This window comes from Sebastes umbrosus, chromosome 3 (genome assembly GCF_015220745.1).
Source record: "Sebastes umbrosus isolate fSebUmb1 chromosome 3, fSebUmb1.pri, whole genome shotgun sequence".
In the NCBI taxonomy this organism is placed as follows: Eukaryota; Metazoa; Chordata; class Actinopteri; order Perciformes; family Sebastidae; genus Sebastes; species Sebastes umbrosus.
This window is the reverse complement of record NC_051271.1, coordinates 33,565,353-33,583,653: the sequence shown is the minus strand read 5'-3', so window position 1 is coordinate 33,583,653 and position 18,301 is coordinate 33,565,353. Positions and strand designations below refer to the sequence as shown.

The window sequence follows — 18,301 nt, the reverse complement described above, 5'->3', positions numbered from 1 at the left end:
TATCCTCGCTTTATGCAAATGTATGTATTTATTTATTATTGAAAATCAATTAACAACACAAAACAATGACAAATATTGTCCAGAAACCCTCACAAGTACTGCATTTAGCATAAAGAATATGCTCAAATCATTACATGGCAAACTCAAGCCTAACAGGCAACAACAGCTGTCAGTGTGTCAGTGTGCTGACTTGACTATGACTTGCCCAGAACTATGTGATTATGATAAAGTGGACATGTCTGTAAAGGGGAGACTCGTGGGTACCCATACAACCCATTTTCATTCACATATCTTGAGGTCAGAGGTCAAGGGACCCCTTTGAAAATGACCATGCCAGTTTTTTCTCACCAAAATTCAACGCAAGTTTGAAGCATTATTTAGCCTCCTTCGCAACAAGCTACTATGACATGGTTGGTGCCAATGGATTTTTATATTATTCTGTAACTTCCCAGTTGTGGCATTCAAATTTTAGTCAAAGTATGTATGTTTTAGCGCCAAAATGCTATTTTCCCAAGCCCTTCTAAAAACTTGATGTAGGTTTCAGCATGATGACACTGCTACATATACAGTGTATATACATCCTTATAGTGAGTGTATTAACGTTACATACAGTAACTTAGACGATGGTCGGCATGCTCCCAGTCTGGAGAAGCAGACGGGCGAAGTCTGTTACCCCGTCAAATTGTGTTTTCCTCCTGTTAAAATAATAGCACCCCCTCGGTTGTTAGGGTTAGGGATAAGGTAAAGTGGCAATAATATTCTAAATATAGCATACACTTTAACTTTTATTGATTTTTTTTTCTTAGGTGGCTAAAATTAGTTTTTCTGCTGCTTCCATCCACAGCCGCTTTACCTCTCGTCAGACAGCCCTTTGGACTACATTCACAAAAACAGTTATTTTACCTCAAAGAACGTGGGAGTATACATACAAACTCACTTAAAAATATCCAAACTAACCCTTTCATTATTTCCAAACATAGCACAGCTAACTTTGACTCAGCTAGTGCTAGCGTTCACATTATTCATAAACTTATTGATTAGCTTACTTTGATAACCTATGTCACTGCTTTTTGTTAATGGCTGGGTGGGTGTTTCCATTTGATAAAAACAGAAAAGAACGCAGATGGACCCGCCCTTTAAATAATCCGTATGATTTTAACATTGTTGTAAACTATTATTTATACATTTACTTTTTTATATGTATTCATATTATATATGACATATATGATATAATTTATTATTTACTTTTATAATTACATTTATTTAATTTTTTTTGGAACCCATTGTCCAGATGGCTTTAAGTTCATTATTTAAATAACCACCGAGAAATCTGTGAAAAGCAAATAAAGGTAAATGATATGTTTGGTGGGGAGTGGCCGCATCAGCACATTCTTCAAGTGTGTACTAAACCTGTGTCTTTGTCTATGAACTCATGTCATGTTCAGTTCAGTACAGTACACTGTATAACTTTAATATTAGACATTTTCTGTGAAAAACACCAGGATATTTGAAAAGATGCCAAAGACAAAGCTCCTAAAAACCTGCATATGTTGCTTGTTATGTGTTAGTTTTCTCTCACTGTCATCTTTTATCATTTTGGAGTATTAGTATAGTATTTTGCTAATCAAAAATTCTCATATATGACTTTGTTCCTGAACATTTGTCTTTTTGTTGGAGGATTTAAATTCTCTGATTCTAAAATGTCTTCTAATATATCTTCCAGAAACATTTGCCAATATGAGCATCCGAAATCACAACACAACGCAGTTGAATCATCTGAATTAACAGTCCTTTTCCATCATATTTCATCATTATTAGGCTGATAACTGATATCTCATCGTTTTCTCTCTCCCTGTAGACTGATCATGACATCAGTGCTGAACATAGCCCTGCTGATTTTGGTCCTATCAGGGCCAACAGTGGCCTTTGTCCCCATCGGGGGTGGGGCGTCCACTCATGTCAGCATTACAGGAACGGCCCTATTGCAAAAAGTGACGGAGACATGCCGGGCGGTGGTCGAGGCGGCCGGTCATGAGTTCAAACCCACGGTAGGACTGAAGATAACAAAATGTGCAACACAGCACAAGGTCACACACGACAACACGCAGAAACATACTTCACCCTCATTTCAACACATATGTGTTGAAATTCAGCCTGGATGTAAAACATAATACAAGAAAAGCAAGAGAGGAACACACGGCAGAAATGAAATATAATATGAATAAGTATGTTTTCTTTAGTGTGTAATCACTTGAAAATAAGAATCGTTGGGTTTTCACTACCTTAGAATGAGGCATTTATATCTGCATACGGAGCCGACCCCCATGTTTCTACAGTAGCCCAGAACGAACAAACCAAACACTTGCTCTAGATAGGGCCACTCGCACTTCCGCGCCAGCCACTGTAGTTCTCCTACACCAGGGGTCGGCAACCTTTACTATCAAAGAGCCATTTTAGGCAAAAAAAAAAAAAAAAGAATCTGTTTGGAGCCGCAACATTTGAGCATTGTGATGAAGGTAACACAGCTTACAGTCTAAGTATATAGTATATAAGTCGAGAAAAAAAGTAATAACTTTACGAGAAAAAAAGTCGTAATAATACGAGAATTAAGTCATAAATTTATGAGAATAAAGTCATAACTTTACGAGAAAAAAATTAAATAACACGTAAAGTTAGTACTTTATAATATCGTGACTTTGTTCTCATAATATTACGACTTTTTTCTCGAAATCCCCGATTTATTTTTTTCCCCTCAATTTGGCCCTAATACTCCGTTGTACCGTCATACCATAGACCTACAATGATAAATAAAAATGCAAATGTAAACAAAAAACAGTTATTCATTTCCATTTTTAAAAATCCACAGGGAGCCACTGGAGAGGAGCTAAAGAGCCGCATGTGGCTCCGGAGCCGCAGGTTGCAGACCCCTGTCCTACACGCTTAGCCCACAGGAGAAGTTTCAGTTAGTTGCAATTTGCAACCTCACCGCTAGCTGCCACCGAATCCTACACACTGCACCTTTAAGAATCTTTCTGTCACCTTGCTCTAGCGCTGGCTTTGCGCCTGCAGAAAAAATAGACCCTTCGTCTTGTTTTAAACACTTCATCGTATCCTTTGTGAACTTACTGGAACTGGAACCTCTATCCTACCTCTGACTACAGGGTTCGTCTCCTGAAGAGCTGGTCCAGGCCTGTCTAGGTCCCACAGCAACAGGAGAAGTGTCCGGTGCCAAGTTTCAATCTGCTCTTCAACAGATCTACACCCAGAACGGACTGGTGGACCGCGACTTTGTCAACAGGTTGAAGAAAGATCGAAACAAAACAACTGTTATTACAAAGCGATACAATAATGGGACTGTGTGTGTTGCTGAGCTTTAAACATGATTTGCTCTTACACTTCGTTATGTGAAATTCTTTCAGTGCTCCACACCACTTCAACTCAGAAGCCTTTCTGGAGGGACGTGGCCTGATCATGCAGGGTATGGGAGCCATTAAGGCTGCCATTCGCAAGGAGAACTTCCAGGCTGCCAGGGAAACACTGGGTAGAGTTCTTCATACACTACAGGTGAGAGGAGTGGAAAGGAACAGCTGGGTATAGAGAGGTTAAAGGGCAAGGTGGGGAGGACATGGAGGAACAAACAGGCATATACTGGATGAAAGAATGATAAGGTTAGATGAGGTAGAATGACAGAGATAGGAGACTGAAATGAGGTAAGTTTCTAGGGTGCAGGGGCGGACTGGCCATTGGGATGCTCAGGAATTTTTCTGGGTGGGCTGGTCTTGTGAGGGTCGGACAGCCTTTACATTTAAAAAAAAATAGAATATAAAGATTAAATAAAAATGTATTGAGTTTTAACAAGTTTATATGTACAACCCCGGCATGGGCCAGCTTGGCCTTGGCAGCTGCAGACAGCACAGAGCGGAACGCCTGTCAGAGTGGGCATATCTAATACTTTCAATTTTGAAGGGGTATACGAGCATCCCTCCCAATTTGGACTGATCTTTGTTTTTGTTGCAATCTGACACACACAATCAAATTAACTTATTTAGCCTCCTTTGCTATAAGCTACTATGACATGGTAAAAATTGCAAGTTGTGCACAAAGGGCCTCCCCATCTCAAAGTCCCAGGCTGAATTTCAGTCCAAGTCCGCCCCCTGCTAGGGAATGTATAAATATTAAATATTAAATCATAACTCTATGTGTATAGTTTGTATAAACGTGTCAATGTGTGTGTTTCCATTCACTGCCAGGACTTCTACAGCCACAGTAACTGGGTGGAGCTGGGATACACAGAGCCATACATCAACCTTATACGCCCGGACCTTCCTCTGGATAATCTGGCAGGTGTGTGTGTCCCACACGTAGGAGGACTATGCATATATTATATCCATATAATTGTAGATAAAAACTCCATCTGGGGAGCATATCTATAGACCAAAGAGCACAGTGTGTTGTTTTGTTTATGCCATAGCCACAGGGAGTACTTGATCCTGATAGGCTGCTGGGTTTGCATAGTTTTCAGATAACCATACGGCTCTGACATAGCACTCCTATGACTGTTCTAACACATACCACAGAGCAGAAATTGGCCTAAGGATTACTCACTGTGCATCTCGTGTGCTTGTGTAGATATCAACACTGCCACCTGCAGTGACTGTGCCAGTGGAACATGCCCCAATTCCATCCTCCCCAACATCTTGAAGGAGAAGAAACTCACATCAGGATACATGGGAATCTTCTCTGCTGCCAAGCCCAAAGGTATTAGTCCAAACCATATATAAATATTGTGACCACTGGAGCCTGTGGACCACGTTTTAATTACACTCATGGAGGAAATTAACTTCCACGGCTAGTCAAAATATGTAAACATACTGTATATGAGACCATTGTTACCTAACACACCATGATATAAAGAAGAAGAAGATTTCACTTATTTACTCACTAATATAATTTAAAACAGGTTAAAGGTGCTATTGATAACATTGATAACATTCAGCCACTACATGTTGCAATCTCCCTCCCCCGTTTCATTGCAAGTGGTTGCCAGTTCAGTGGATGCATATTTTGTGTGTGTGTGTACAGTGCGGTCCGCACATCTTCAAATTGTATTGTTTTTGGTTCATTTTAGACATACACAGTTGTCTTACACTCATTACTTTGAATAAAAAGCAGTATTGGTGTATTGGTAGAAAAATACAAGGATTATAAAGACAACATAAGTCTTTTTCAACATAGGTCCCAATTACAGCAAGTTTACAACTGGATCCAGGTAAGATGGCCACCATCTTTGTTTTCGTATGACTTAAACAAATGAGATATAAACTGTTAATTAATGAGCTTTATAGGTGTTGTTAAGTTACAGTTGGGCCGAGGTAGGCTAGCGGTTTCCCCCTGTTTTCACTCTTTATGCTAAGCTAAGCTAACTGGCTGTGGGCTTTATCTTCATATTTAATGGGCAGATCTGAGAGTGGTGTCAATCTTCTCTAACTCTCAACAAAAAAGCAAATAAGGGTATTTCCTAAAATGTCAAACTAGGAATATCATGCTTAACCAATAACTATCACACATCACTTCTATAACTCTCATCCGACATTCAAGATGCCTCAGTATTTATTGGGTTTTAATGACATATTAAAATACAGATGCAACACGTATATGGCAGTTATTTAAAATGTTAGATCTACCTGAAGTACAAGACAAACATGATTCAATTCTGCCGGGTAATTCAACCTACACAGAAAAGTCTATTTACTATAAATAGAAATTTGAGTCACATCCCAGTTCAACATGTCCGTACTGCCCTGCCAGGTAAGTGTAGCCACGGAGGTGCAGCTGACCTGACGAGCACAGTAGATCCTCGCGGAGGCATCAGCAAAGATGAGCGCCGCTTGGACAACGTGGCCCTCCACAATGCTGCTGTGACTGCAGCCACGGCCGCCAGCCTCCAGCTGCTGCAGGACATCCGGTTAGCTGTCGGGGACAATGACTTTCTGAGGTACAATGTTCGGATTACGAAAAATATCTCAAGCAGTTGATCTTGACTCCAAAGTTTTACTTTGATTTACCTGATCTTTATCTCTTCACTTTCTCTTTCTTTTTCACAGAATGTTGGGGATCGCCCGCTCATCCGTCGTGTGCTTTGTTATTGACACCACTGGCAGTATGTCAGATGACATTGATGAAGCTAGGGCGGTTGTTTACGAAATCATTGACAGCAAAAAAGGAACGCAAGACGAGCCATCCGAGTACATTCTGGTGCCCTTCAATGACCCCCGTAAGAACTCTTCTACCGTACAGATCATCTTTAGGACACCACGAGCCCCTAGTGGTGTCATTATGCCATAAAATGTTATAAATGTAATGTTGGATCTTGATCTTATGTAAAGTAAATCTAGCAAACTGTGGTCCCAACCCTGTCTCCCACAAATTACATTCCTATAACCAAAATACCTTTTGAGGTAAACGTATTTTCTCCCGGATCACGGTCGCAGTTTTTAACATGTGATTAACGTTATAAATGGAAACAAAACAAAACAAAAATGCAACATAACTACTTGGTTAGGTTTAGTTAAAAAACATCATGATTTTGCTTAAAATTCCTTTAAAACAAAACAAAAACGCAATAAAAGACTATGATACACACAGGACTCAAACAATGGTCTCCTGGGGGAAAGTCCGGCGTTTGTTGTACCCATCCACCTCCTCTTCTGCCCACCTTCCAGTGGTGGACTTTCTCACTTGTTATACCCATTATTATTCTATAACGATTTTATTCAATGCATTTTCATTCACGGTTGCTTGATATACCACGTCACTTGCTCTGTGTGCCGTCTGCAGACTGATGGTACATGTCCACAGCCTCCGTCATTTACACGCTTCCCATTCATTGTTTGTGTAAGCAGCCGTGCAATGCATTCTGGAAGTGAGGTGGTACGATTCGAGAGACTGGGCGTCACTTTGGCTGCTCCTCATTTGCATTAAGTTGAGCCGTCATGTTGGTTCCGGTTTGAAAGCTGAGAGCAGCAGCCCACGAGGGAAAGCTTTCGTCCAATCAGGTGCCTAGTGGTTTGTGTCTAGTGGCAGCCCTTCAAGCGTCCAATGCTGGGAAGCGAGGCGATCCCTGGCGATAAAAAACGCCCCTGTGGACATGTACCATGATGATACATGTCCACATCCTCCGTCCTTTCCACACTTTCCATTCATTGTCTATGTAAGCAGCCGTGCAATGCATTCTGGAAGCGTGGCGGCGCGATTCGAGAGACTGGGCGTCACTTTGGCTGCTCCTCATTTGCATTAAGACGACCCGCCGTGTTGGTTCCAGTTTGAAAGCTGGGAGCAGCAGCCCACGAGGGAAAACATTCGTTCAATCAGGTGCCTCGTGCCTTGTGTCTAGTGGCAGCCCATCAAGCGTCCAATTCTGGGAAGCGAGGCGATCCCTCATGATAAAAAACGCCCCTGTGGACACGTACCATCACAAAGGTATTTGTGATGCGTAAAAGACGAACGTAATCCGCAATAGGCTCGTTTCAGATGAGCCTGCGCAGAATCGATCACTGGCGATTGGCGCACAATGCATGCTGGTTAGATTTGTGTCCGACTTGATCCCGACTTGCTCTGACGTCATGCCCACGTGGGCAACGATAACCTCACGAGATCGAGGCGGCCGCAGTTTTTAAAGCCGGGCGCCGCAGCGGCTCTCCACCGACTGTAAGACCCAGGGCATGATGGGAAATGCCTGGTTGTCGCCTGATCAAAATCAATGTCACCATCTCTGTGACTTCCTGTGAATTCTTTGAAGGCTGCTGGAAACGTCTGGAAACTCTCCGACCTGACCGCAGCTTTTTGCCCCGAGCCCCTGCTGCTGCTGCCTGATCTCGTCTACTTTCCAGGCGAGGTGCAGGTCATCTCGAACGAGCCTTAGGCCTATATGTTTCCTTCCAAATGTAATTGAGAATGCAATTTAGTTGTATGGGAACGTCATTTTTAGGAGACAGGGCTGGTGGTACATACTGTAAATCTGTCTAGACTTACAATGATCCCGTAGGATGAAAAGGGAATTAATAAAAAATAAATTTAGTGCAAAAATACTTAGAGCTACAGGTTAGGCTTAATCTGGCACTTGACCCTGTTTTCTGTGCTTCATATGTAGATTTTGGACCTATGATGAGGACAACAGACCCCAATAAAATGAAAAGAGAAATCTCTAAGCTCACAGCGAACGGAGGCGGTGATATCCCTGAGATGTGCCTGTCAGGACTTCAGGTACTAAACTATGACCCTGTCTAACTAGGATGGTTGTTGATATTTTATGGACCACTTAAAGACTGTGGTGACACAAAATGAAGTGACCCGGTTTATTGTTTTATTTCTCCAGTTGGCTCTCACCGGCGCCCCTGCCTCCTCCCATATCTTTGTTTTCACTGATGCTGTAGCCAAAGACATTGACCTCAAGGACACTATTGTTGCTCTCATCAGGAGCTCCAAGTCAACGGTAAATACTGGCTGACTCCCAATGATGCGCTATGTTCATTTAGTTTAATTATGTGGATTTATCTTTAAAGTTAAATGATCTCCACAGGTGTCATTCTTTATGACCGGGCCCAGTGGTAGGCGCCGTCGTTCCCTCAGATCTGGCTCCTTTGAAGACTACAAGTACCTGGCTTTGGCCTCTGGAGGACAGGCCATCCAGGTGACTAAGAAACAGCTGCCTGAGGCCACAGACGTCATCCTCGACACCTCCACTTCAGCTCTGGTAAAACTGTGCAGTTCTAATAGTACGTTCTGAACTATCTGATGTACCGGGCCTTCAGTTGTTGGACCAGTTTGAAAAATAAAGCAGAAAACCCTCATGCTCTTCTTGTTCTCCCCTCTCCCTCAGGTGACAGTTCTTCAGCGAGCAAGGAACCCTGGGAAGCAGGAGACCTTCCCCTTCATGTTTGATGAATCGCTGAAAAATATCACTATCTACATCACAGGGAAAACCATTACTTTCACACTGACCAACTCTGCGGGTAACACACCATTCCCAATGCAGCATTTGCACTGGTTTAAGGGGACAGTGTGTAGTATTTGGCGGCATCTAGCGGTGTGGTTGCAGATTGCAACCAACTGAGTACTCCTTAACTCACTCCTTTCTTTTCCAAGACTATGGTAAGCAACGGAAGTCAGACGGCTGCTGGTGGTACCACGGTTTTGTACTCGTGGCTCACTTACCGCAGTTTCACAAGCGTGTCAGAGAACTATGGTTGCCTTCAGGTAATGTAAAACCACAAAAGTCTCTCTCTAGAGCCAGTGTTTGGTTTGTCCGTTCTGGGCTACTGTAGAAACATGGCGGAGCAACATGGTGGACTCCGTAAAGAGGACCCGCTCCCTATGTAGATATGATGAGTTCATTCTAAGCTAACTGAATGTTATATTCCATTTCTGGTAATGGAGCCCCCAAAATGCTACACACTGTTCCTTTAAGACTATGTCGATGTTTGAGAGTCATTAGTTGTCCCTTTTTCCTGCTGAGAATATCGTTGTGATGCATATTTACGACTGATGAATGTATGTTAACAATTTCCAGGCGTGAGCCAGAACCACAATGAGGCCAACGGTAAACTGGGGACCATTCAGAAAGTGGGCAACCTGTGGAGAATTCGTCTCCAGTCTGACAACCAGACAGGAACCTGGCAGATCAACATCCAATCCGGCCAACCATACACACTTAAAGTCACAGGTCAGATACTCTGTTCATTACACGTGCCAATTCTGCACAGATGTGCTGTTGAAATTGTGTCTTCTTGCATAAACACTTCATTTGTAGATTAAAGGAATAGTTCAACATTGTGAGAGATAATAGAAATAGCTAGCCTGAATCTGTCCAACAGTTGCCACACTGAGGTGGCAAGGCGACCAGTGGAGACATACGAAAGTTACTGCCAAACAATAGTCCAGCACATAATCCCCAGTAAGACCATAAAAAAACCACAAACCACAAATAATGGTTTTAAACTTTGTTTTTTTGGTACTGATTATACTAACAAGATACAACGTGTAAATAGTGAGCTGTAGATTTGCTGGTAGGCGGCTTTTGTTACCTTTGGACAGAGCTAGGCTAGCTGTATCCCTCTCTTTCCAGTCTTTGTGCTAAGCTAAGCTAATTGATAGCTACATATTGACTGAACAGGCGTGAAAGTGGTAGCCTATTGGTCCTCTCATGTAATTTTTGGCAAGGAAGCAAATAAAATGATTCCCCAAAATGTAGAACTATTCCTTTAAGGTATACTGACCCCTATTGTGTTGACTGTTTTATATTCAGTAATGCATTTCATTTATATTTTTACACAGCTTTTGGTCAAGCTTAATTATGTTTTTAAACATTTTTATCCGTATTTACTGTAAGTCTGTGCTTGTGTTTCCAGGCCAGAGTACTATTACCTTTATCTATGACTTTGTGGAAAGCTTCGGGGGACCTCACCCAGGTTATGCGGTGCTCAGTGGGCGTCCACAAGCAGGTACCCAACATGCAATAAATCAATATTACTGTTTTACAACACCTCATTAACTGTACATTGTACAGACACAAGGTAATTATGTGTCATAATCAATCATAAATGTGATAGTGTTGCTGGACATGTGTTGTCTGAGGCTGGTGTCACGATGTGCAGTCTCTGTGCTAGGACAGCATCCCCTAGTTGTTTTGTAATCGTCTAGCTCAGGCAGACAGAGAGATCATCTTTAAAACTGTATAATTCATATTTTCATATTAACAACAAATCACGTGACTACTTGTATGTAAAAGAATGTAAAACCCACTGACAATAATCATCCGTATCTGCAGTTCCCTTCAGCTCTACAGAGCGTTTTAGCGTCTTTTAGCTCATTGTTTTGGTTTTGAGGTCCAAATTTCTTACTTTGGTTCCCTCTCACCGCCCTCATCAGCGTTGTTTCCAGACGCAGCAGGAAGCTTGTTTCTGGAGAAAAAACTCTGACAAACTAACTGCACACTCCCTGCTCAGCACCAAACAGCAGACCGACAAAGTTAGCGACTATAGCTGGCATAGCGGAGCATTTAGCAGCTTAAGAGCATGGACGCGGGAAGTGGCGGGTGCTGAGGGTGCTGCAGCATCCCCTGTTTTTTTCTGTAGGCCTCGTGTTCAATTTCAATGGAAATTTAGAACATATATATTATTAAAATATGTTTTATCCCAGCCAACATTTGTATATGGGGCCCATGTGAGTAGTAAATGGGCTGAAAAAGGGGCCCTATATGGGATTGTCCGCGGGTTCCATAATGACCCAATGTCAATTGCCCACATGGATTCCATGCGAGAGGTGTTATGTGGGCCCCAACTGGGCAACATACCCAAGACCCATCTTGGTCTTAGCTTTAAGCTCTATGTGGGTACTACATGGGGACTCCATGGGCTGAAATATGGGCTGTAAGTAGGTTTGTCCACAGTTTCTCTGTTGGCCCCATGCACTAATTTCCCAGTAGTGACCCAACTAGGACCCACACAGGTAGCCCACATGGGGAGCCCATTTGGGACCAACTTAGTTGACCCAAGTGGGCGCCATCTGTGTTGCCCATTCTGAGCCCATGCACAAATTTCCCATTAGTGACCCAACTAGGACCGACATGGGTAGCCCACATGGGGAGCCTATGTGGGACCTACTTAGTTGATCCAAGTGGACCCCAGATAAGTTGATTGTCCATTAATGCAGGTTTAGCTTTACTGAGCATTTTTTCCTCAAACTAACAATGGGCCTAATTTACCAATATCTTCTTATGTTTTTTTTATCATCTGTTCTTAAGAAAGTTCCTAAGAAAAGTCTGTCAGATTCATGACGTGTTCTTAAACCGCAGAATTGTTGGTACTTGTACCCTTATGATGATGGATCCCATTTTCTCGTAAGTTGGAGGCATGTGCCAGTTGATCCTAAACGCCCTGCCAATTCCCATAAAAGGGCATGAGACTGCAGGGATGTGTGCACACAGAGATTGAAAAGAGAGAATTAAGTCAAGACCACCGAACCAAAGTTTATAATATTTGGTAATCGGCAAATCAATAATCAAGCAAAAATGATAATAAATGATGTTGGAATAGAAAGAGTGTATGAAAATTAATGTATTGTTGTCTCAGAGTTCCATACATTACCTACTGTGTACATACAAAAAACAGCTAGGGCTGTCAATCGATTCAAATATTTAATCGTGATTAATCACACCTTTTTTATCTTTTCAAAATGTACCTTAAAGGGAGATTTGTCAAGTATGTAATACTGTTATCAACATGGGAGTGGGCAAATATGCTTGCTTTATACAAACGTATGTGTATATTTTTTCATTGGAAATCAATTAACAACACAAAACAATGACAAATATTGTCCAGAAACCCTCACAAGTACTGCATTTAACATAAAAAATATGCTCAAATCACAACATGGCAAACTGCAGCCCAACAGGCAACAACAGCTGTCAGTGTGTCAGTGTGCTGACTTGACTATGACTTGCCCCAAACTGCATGTGATTATCATAAAGTGGGTATGTCTGTAAAGGGGAGACTTGTTGGTACCCATAAAACCCATTTTCAGGTCAAAGGATCCCTTTGAAAGTGGCCAAGGCGATTTTCCTCACCAAAATTTAGCATAAGTTTTGAGAGTTATTAAGCGTCCTTTGTGACAAGCTAGTATGGCACGTTGGTACCGAGGGATTCCTTAGGTTTTCTAGTTTCATATGATACCAGTATCTTCACTCTAGCTTTAAAACTGATTTAACCGGCTTAAACCGCTACAACCTCTGTAAGATTGATTGCGTTAAAAGTTTGTGATCTAGTTGATTGCAAAGATAATGTAAAAAGCACGAAATAATTTGCTTCCTGATTGTATTCAGAGGTTGTTAGAAAGCAGAGAGAGACAGTATGCATTTAGGGGAATAGGTATGTTTAAAACAAAGGTTTAAAAACTTGTGGTTCACTCTGCAAATTAAAGAAAATGTTAGAATAATGAAAATAATTATTAAAAATGATTTCAATTTGAACTGTGAAAGAAAATAATTTAGATCAGACTGTGTAACTGTGAAATTAAAAAACCCGCAATAACCAGTTATTTTGCACAAACATCTCAGCGAGTGTGAGTGTGCATAGATCACTTTTTGCCATGAAAATTAATGTTCTTAATTAATCATGTTTTCCCCCTACCTTACTTCTTCACTTCTCTCTTCTGGAAACTCAGGCCAGCCCGCCACTCTCATGCTCACAGTGATGGGTAGGAAAGGTCCGTCCTCAATGACCATAGGAGATGTTGCCCTGGTAACTGTGTCTGGTCCTGAGACTGTCAGAAATAGCACAACAACTGACATGGGCAACGGAGACATCCTGGTGACTGTCGATGCCGTCCCTGAGGGGGAGTTTGTGGTCATGCTGAAAGGAACGGACAAAGTGTCAGACAGTGAATTCCAGAGGCAGTCGACCACCCAGATGTCCGTCTCCAAAGTCAATATCCAGGTCGGTCTCTCCACTTCCTGTGTCCACATACAAGCAGGGTTTTGTTTGATTTAAAGTAAGATGAAAGAATATTAAAAATATCACTCTTCTTCACCTGTTTTTGTTCCCGTCTTCTTCACTTCCATTTCCCTCTAGGCTGTGGTAGACAGCAGTGTGGAGCCAGGAAAGGCCTTCAAGCTCCCCTTCAGTGTCATGACTCAGGGCTCTGGTGGTCAATACTCCATCAGCGCCAGAAATGACAGAAGCTTCGACATGTCCTACCCAAACAAGTGAGGGGAAGCAGCTAAAACAATGCTTTTGTTATCCTGATATTCTCATCGATACTGACACATCTCTAAACCTAAAGTACTCATTCCTGCCACCTGAAGCTTGATTTACATCTGGGTGGAATAACTTCTCTACCTATGAGTTAGTGTGAAGGTTAGGGTCAGGCTTAAAAGCTGCAGTCGGTAACTTTGAGCAAATACGATGAAGTACTTTTTATAAAACTGTCACTGTATCCTGACTGTAGAGCATGAGACAGATAGATCCTACATTAACACCCACTTCACACTGTGATTGGTCAGCTGTGCGGAGGTGAGAGAGTAAGCTGGGTTTGAACTTCTTCTAGTGCGGCTGTAGACTCTTAATATTTCAATCAAAATCAAATGCGTGGATTCATAGTAATAGTTCCTGTAATCACAAAGTGTATTTTTCTCTCTTCTCTCGACAGGCTCACCCTGACAACTGGACAGTATGCTAATGCTACTATGATCATTACGCCACCTGCCGACACACCATCAGGCACCGATGTCACTCTGACTTTGGAAGCCAAATCGTCCAGTGGTGGTGTTGACTCCAATTATGTCGTTTTGAGATTCTCTGTTGTCACCAAGGTAACCAGACACATCCTGGATTACACAGTTGGAAAGATTGAAAAAACAACGAGTTAATTAAAAAGCTTTTGAACATAGCCACAATGATGGCTTTAAAGGAACAGTGTGCAACATTTCAGGGATTCTTAGGGGTTTTCATTAGTGTATAATCACCTGAAAATAAGAGTCGTTGTGTTTTCGTTACCTTAGAAAGAGCCCTTCATATCTACATAGGGAGCGGGTCCTCTTCACGGAGTCCGCCATGTTGCTCCACCATGTTTGTACAGTAGCCCAGAACGGACAAACCAAACCCTGGCTCTAGAGAGAGCCTTTCATGTTTTTACGTCACCTGAAGGCCACCGTAGTTCTCCGACACGTTTGTGAAACTGCGGTAACGTGAGCCACAGAGTGCTAAATCGCGGTACTGCCAGCCACCGTCTGACTTCCGTTGCTCCTAAAGTAGTGTTATTATGGTAAAGATGGCCGCTGAGCGAGGCAAACATCGTTACCAATGATTCTCACTTGGCGGCTCGGAAGGGAGGAGTGAGCAGAACAGTACTCAGTTGGTTGCATTCTGCAACCACACCACTAGATGTTGCCAAATCTTACACACTGTACCTTTAACAGGTATACATATTAAAAGGTATACAAGTATCCTACAGATTAGAGTTGTTCTGATACTGATACCAGTATCGGAAATGCGTCCGATACTGCCCAAAACTTGGTATCGGGTATCGGTACGCCAGTCTATGCACCGATCCGATACCATAATTTGTTAACCCATAAAAATCAACTAGTTTAACCAGAAATCAATTCTTCTTCGCCGCTCCAAAACAGTAGCCTACACTGTGCTGTCACCCTGGATGTATCATGGCTTCCACAGGCAACTACTGTTTTAGAGCAGCGAAGAAGAACTGATTGCAAGTAGTTTTGTCACGTGACGATAGCGAACAACGACAGTGCGGTGCTAGTGGAGAGTGTAACGGTAACTGTAGTCAGAGCAAAGAAAATCAGCCATTTGGTAATATTTCACTGTGGAAAATTTGTTCATGTTTTGCAAAGAATTTAAAAGGAGCCAGGCCATACAACAAAGACAGTAATCATATCACATCCAAACATGGTCAGTAGTAAACAGCTGTTAAATTATGATAATAATAACTACATTTTTTTTTTATCACGCTGGTATCGGATCGGTTTTCGGTATCGGCCGATACCGCAAGTTCAGGTATCGGGAAGGAAAGAAATGGTATCTCTACTACAGATCGTAATTGCCTTTTCCTGTGATTCATAAATGACATTTCCCACCTTTCTTTTCTTTTTCTCTGTCCAGATTACAGATTTTATTCAGCCTTTGTGTGAAGTGGTTAGTGTGCTGGCTGGTGATTGCCCTCAAGATGTGTCTCAGTGTGGACCTTTCCAGTGGGAGCTCACGGCCAACCTTACCGACGGAAACGGCACCGGGATAGAACGCGTATCCCTGAGCCAGGGCAGCGGAAACCTCACAACCACCTCCCTGAGTGACCCAATTATTCAGGCCAACTACACATCCTCCTGCTGCTCGCAGATTGTCGAGTTTGTAGCTGTAGATGAAGTTGGAAATGTGGGCAAGTGCTATCACTCCATCGTACGTTCGGCTGGCCCTCCTGCTTTAACCCTGTCGCTGCCACTGTGGTTGTGCCTGCTGGTATCTGCACTTGTAACAAGGTTTTGAAGGGCTTAGGTTAGGTTGTCTGTACTCTGCATCAGGTATTGGATACACCGTCTACCACTCTAAATTATTTTAAATAAACTTCCTATTGGTGATGGTCATCTCGTGATCAGATATCCTGCTGAAAAGAAATATGAGCACTGGTGAAAGAAATTGTTTTGCCAGGATAATCTTTAAAGTTTTTTTTTTCCTGTGTTAAAACTAATTTTAGGCTGATTTTTCTAAATGACTTTTTTTTCTTTGCTTCTTGGTGAAAACAGGTGGAAGATTTTTTTTTTATTTTAAGGGGATTTTTCCACATTTTTCACAGAAAAAAAATGAACTTAGAAAAATTATCCTGGCAAAACATTTTTTTTTTCCATCTGTTCTTAAGTCATAAACACAAGAGACAAAATAATTTAGAACAAACTTAGAAAATGGATCACAAATGGAAAAAAAAATATATACTGTATATATATATCGCTTGGCTTTTCTGGCCTTCCGTAGTTCATGTTGGCATGATTTGGTGGGTTTTGTTGACATTTTTTCAAACAAATACACAATATTCAAAAGGAAACGGATTGACAGACTTTCTCGGGGTGGAATAAAAAGGAAAGAATGATATGAATGAAACAATCCTGTAGTGGGCACGCCTCATTCGCAACAATTTTTATAGAGACAAAATCTTCAGTAGAATTGGAGGTCTAGACTGTTTTCAGATTGATTTTTTTCATTCATCAAAATTCCATTCATCTCCACTGTACTAGAATGGCAGCAGAAATATCAAGAATGTGTTTCATGTAACTTTAGGGGAGACCAATGTGGTTTTGTCATGTAAATTAAAGACAGTTTCATTTTGCACAAATCCTACAGAGTGCCTTGGAGTATTTTATTCCCAGCAGCGCTTCTACTCCATTTCCTTCAACCCCTCTAGGACTTTTAATTGATTAATTGACCAACCTCCAGTCATTACTCCAACTTTGTTAATAGAGTTATTGACAGTAAGTGCGAGTTCTTCTATTCTATTAACTGCAGGGCATTATTCTACACTGATCTAAAACTAACCACAGCTGTATGGCCAGTCTTCGGAAGCCCTGAAAGGCAAGCAAAAAAAAATGTTTTCTGATCCATTTTCTGTCTGATCTAAATAATTTATCTCCTGTGTTTATGACTTAAGAACAGGGTGAAAAAAATGTTGTGCCAGGATAAACTTTCTAAGTTCTATTTTCTGTGACAGTTGGAAAACAGTTTTTTCAGTCTGATTTTTCTATGTTACCTTTTTTTTTCCCAGTGTGAAAACAAGTGGAATTTTTTATTATAACAAACACAAACACAAAAAGCAGCTGTGAGAGAAAATACCATGTCCCTTTGTGTAGAATTTGTGTACTCAGATAAATCTGAATACCCTGGGAAAGCAGACTGTACTAGTTTAGATACATTACTTATCATCCTCGCCTCTGTACTCTGCTAAAACTAGCTAATCACAAGTAACTCTTTTTAACAATAGACAATGATTTCACTCAGAAGCAGGGTGGAAGGTGTGGGCTACAAGGGTGGGAAGGCTAAACCAAGATTATAAAGAATGATGTAGTGAGGGAGCTCTTGGTCTTTGTACACTGACTTGTCTGCTGTATGAACCCAAATGCATTTGCTTAATAAATGGTATTTGCTTCTTAACTGAATGACCAGAGACTGTTTATTAGATAATTTCTCTAACACAGCCTAAAATAATCTTCCACCTGTTTTCACTAAGAGGCAAAGAAAAAACAATTTAATTAGAAAAATCAGCCTTAAAAAAGGTACTTTGAAAGATTATCCAGGCAAAACATTTTTTTCACCTGTTCTTAAGTTATAAACACAGCAGAGAAGATTTAAATCAGACTAAGAAATTGGATCGCCCGAAAAACAAAAATATTTTTTGCCTTTCAGGGTTTCCATACAAGTCTTAGTCACAGAATTAAAATGGTCAAGCATTATCATAAATGCTTGTGCTTGGGTCACAGTAAAGATATCCTGAACAATGAATTGTAGAAAAAAATATGTATTAATTCAATAGGTTTTTAAATAATATGAATTATCTGAAATGGAAATGTTTCTACTGAAGATAATGACTAAGTTGATCTGCATTTGCCAAAATTATTTAACAATACTATCAAATGTTTCATGACAAAAAATGTAAACAGCAGGGGGTTACTTTGACATCTCTACATTTATTACCTGTTTTCTCAAATGACAGGACCAAGAAAATATACATCTTAAATGTTATAGCA

The 18,301-nt window shown here is 41.2% G+C and overlaps 1 protein-coding gene across 1 annotated transcript; it reads left to right on the top strand.

Moving 5' to 3' along the window:
* The first annotated feature begins 1,865 nt into the window (after window positions 1-1,865).
* Window positions 1,866-16,273, top strand: LOC119484561 (von Willebrand factor A domain-containing protein 7-like). Its single transcript, XM_037763433.1, has 17 exons — window positions 1,866-2,048; window positions 3,162-3,298; window positions 3,420-3,564; window positions 4,251-4,344; window positions 4,630-4,758; window positions 5,809-5,995; window positions 6,105-6,274; window positions 8,150-8,262; window positions 8,375-8,491; window positions 8,579-8,752; window positions 8,879-9,011; window positions 9,569-9,721; window positions 10,407-10,499; window positions 13,219-13,490; window positions 13,626-13,759; window positions 14,203-14,365; window positions 15,675-16,273. The coding sequence occupies exons 1-17, from the start codon at window positions 1,866-1,868 to the stop codon at window positions 16,053-16,055; spliced, it is 2,778 nt and encodes a 925-aa protein (XP_037619361.1). The 3' UTR covers window positions 16,056-16,273.
* The last annotated feature ends 2,028 nt before the right edge of the window (window positions 16,274-18,301 follow it).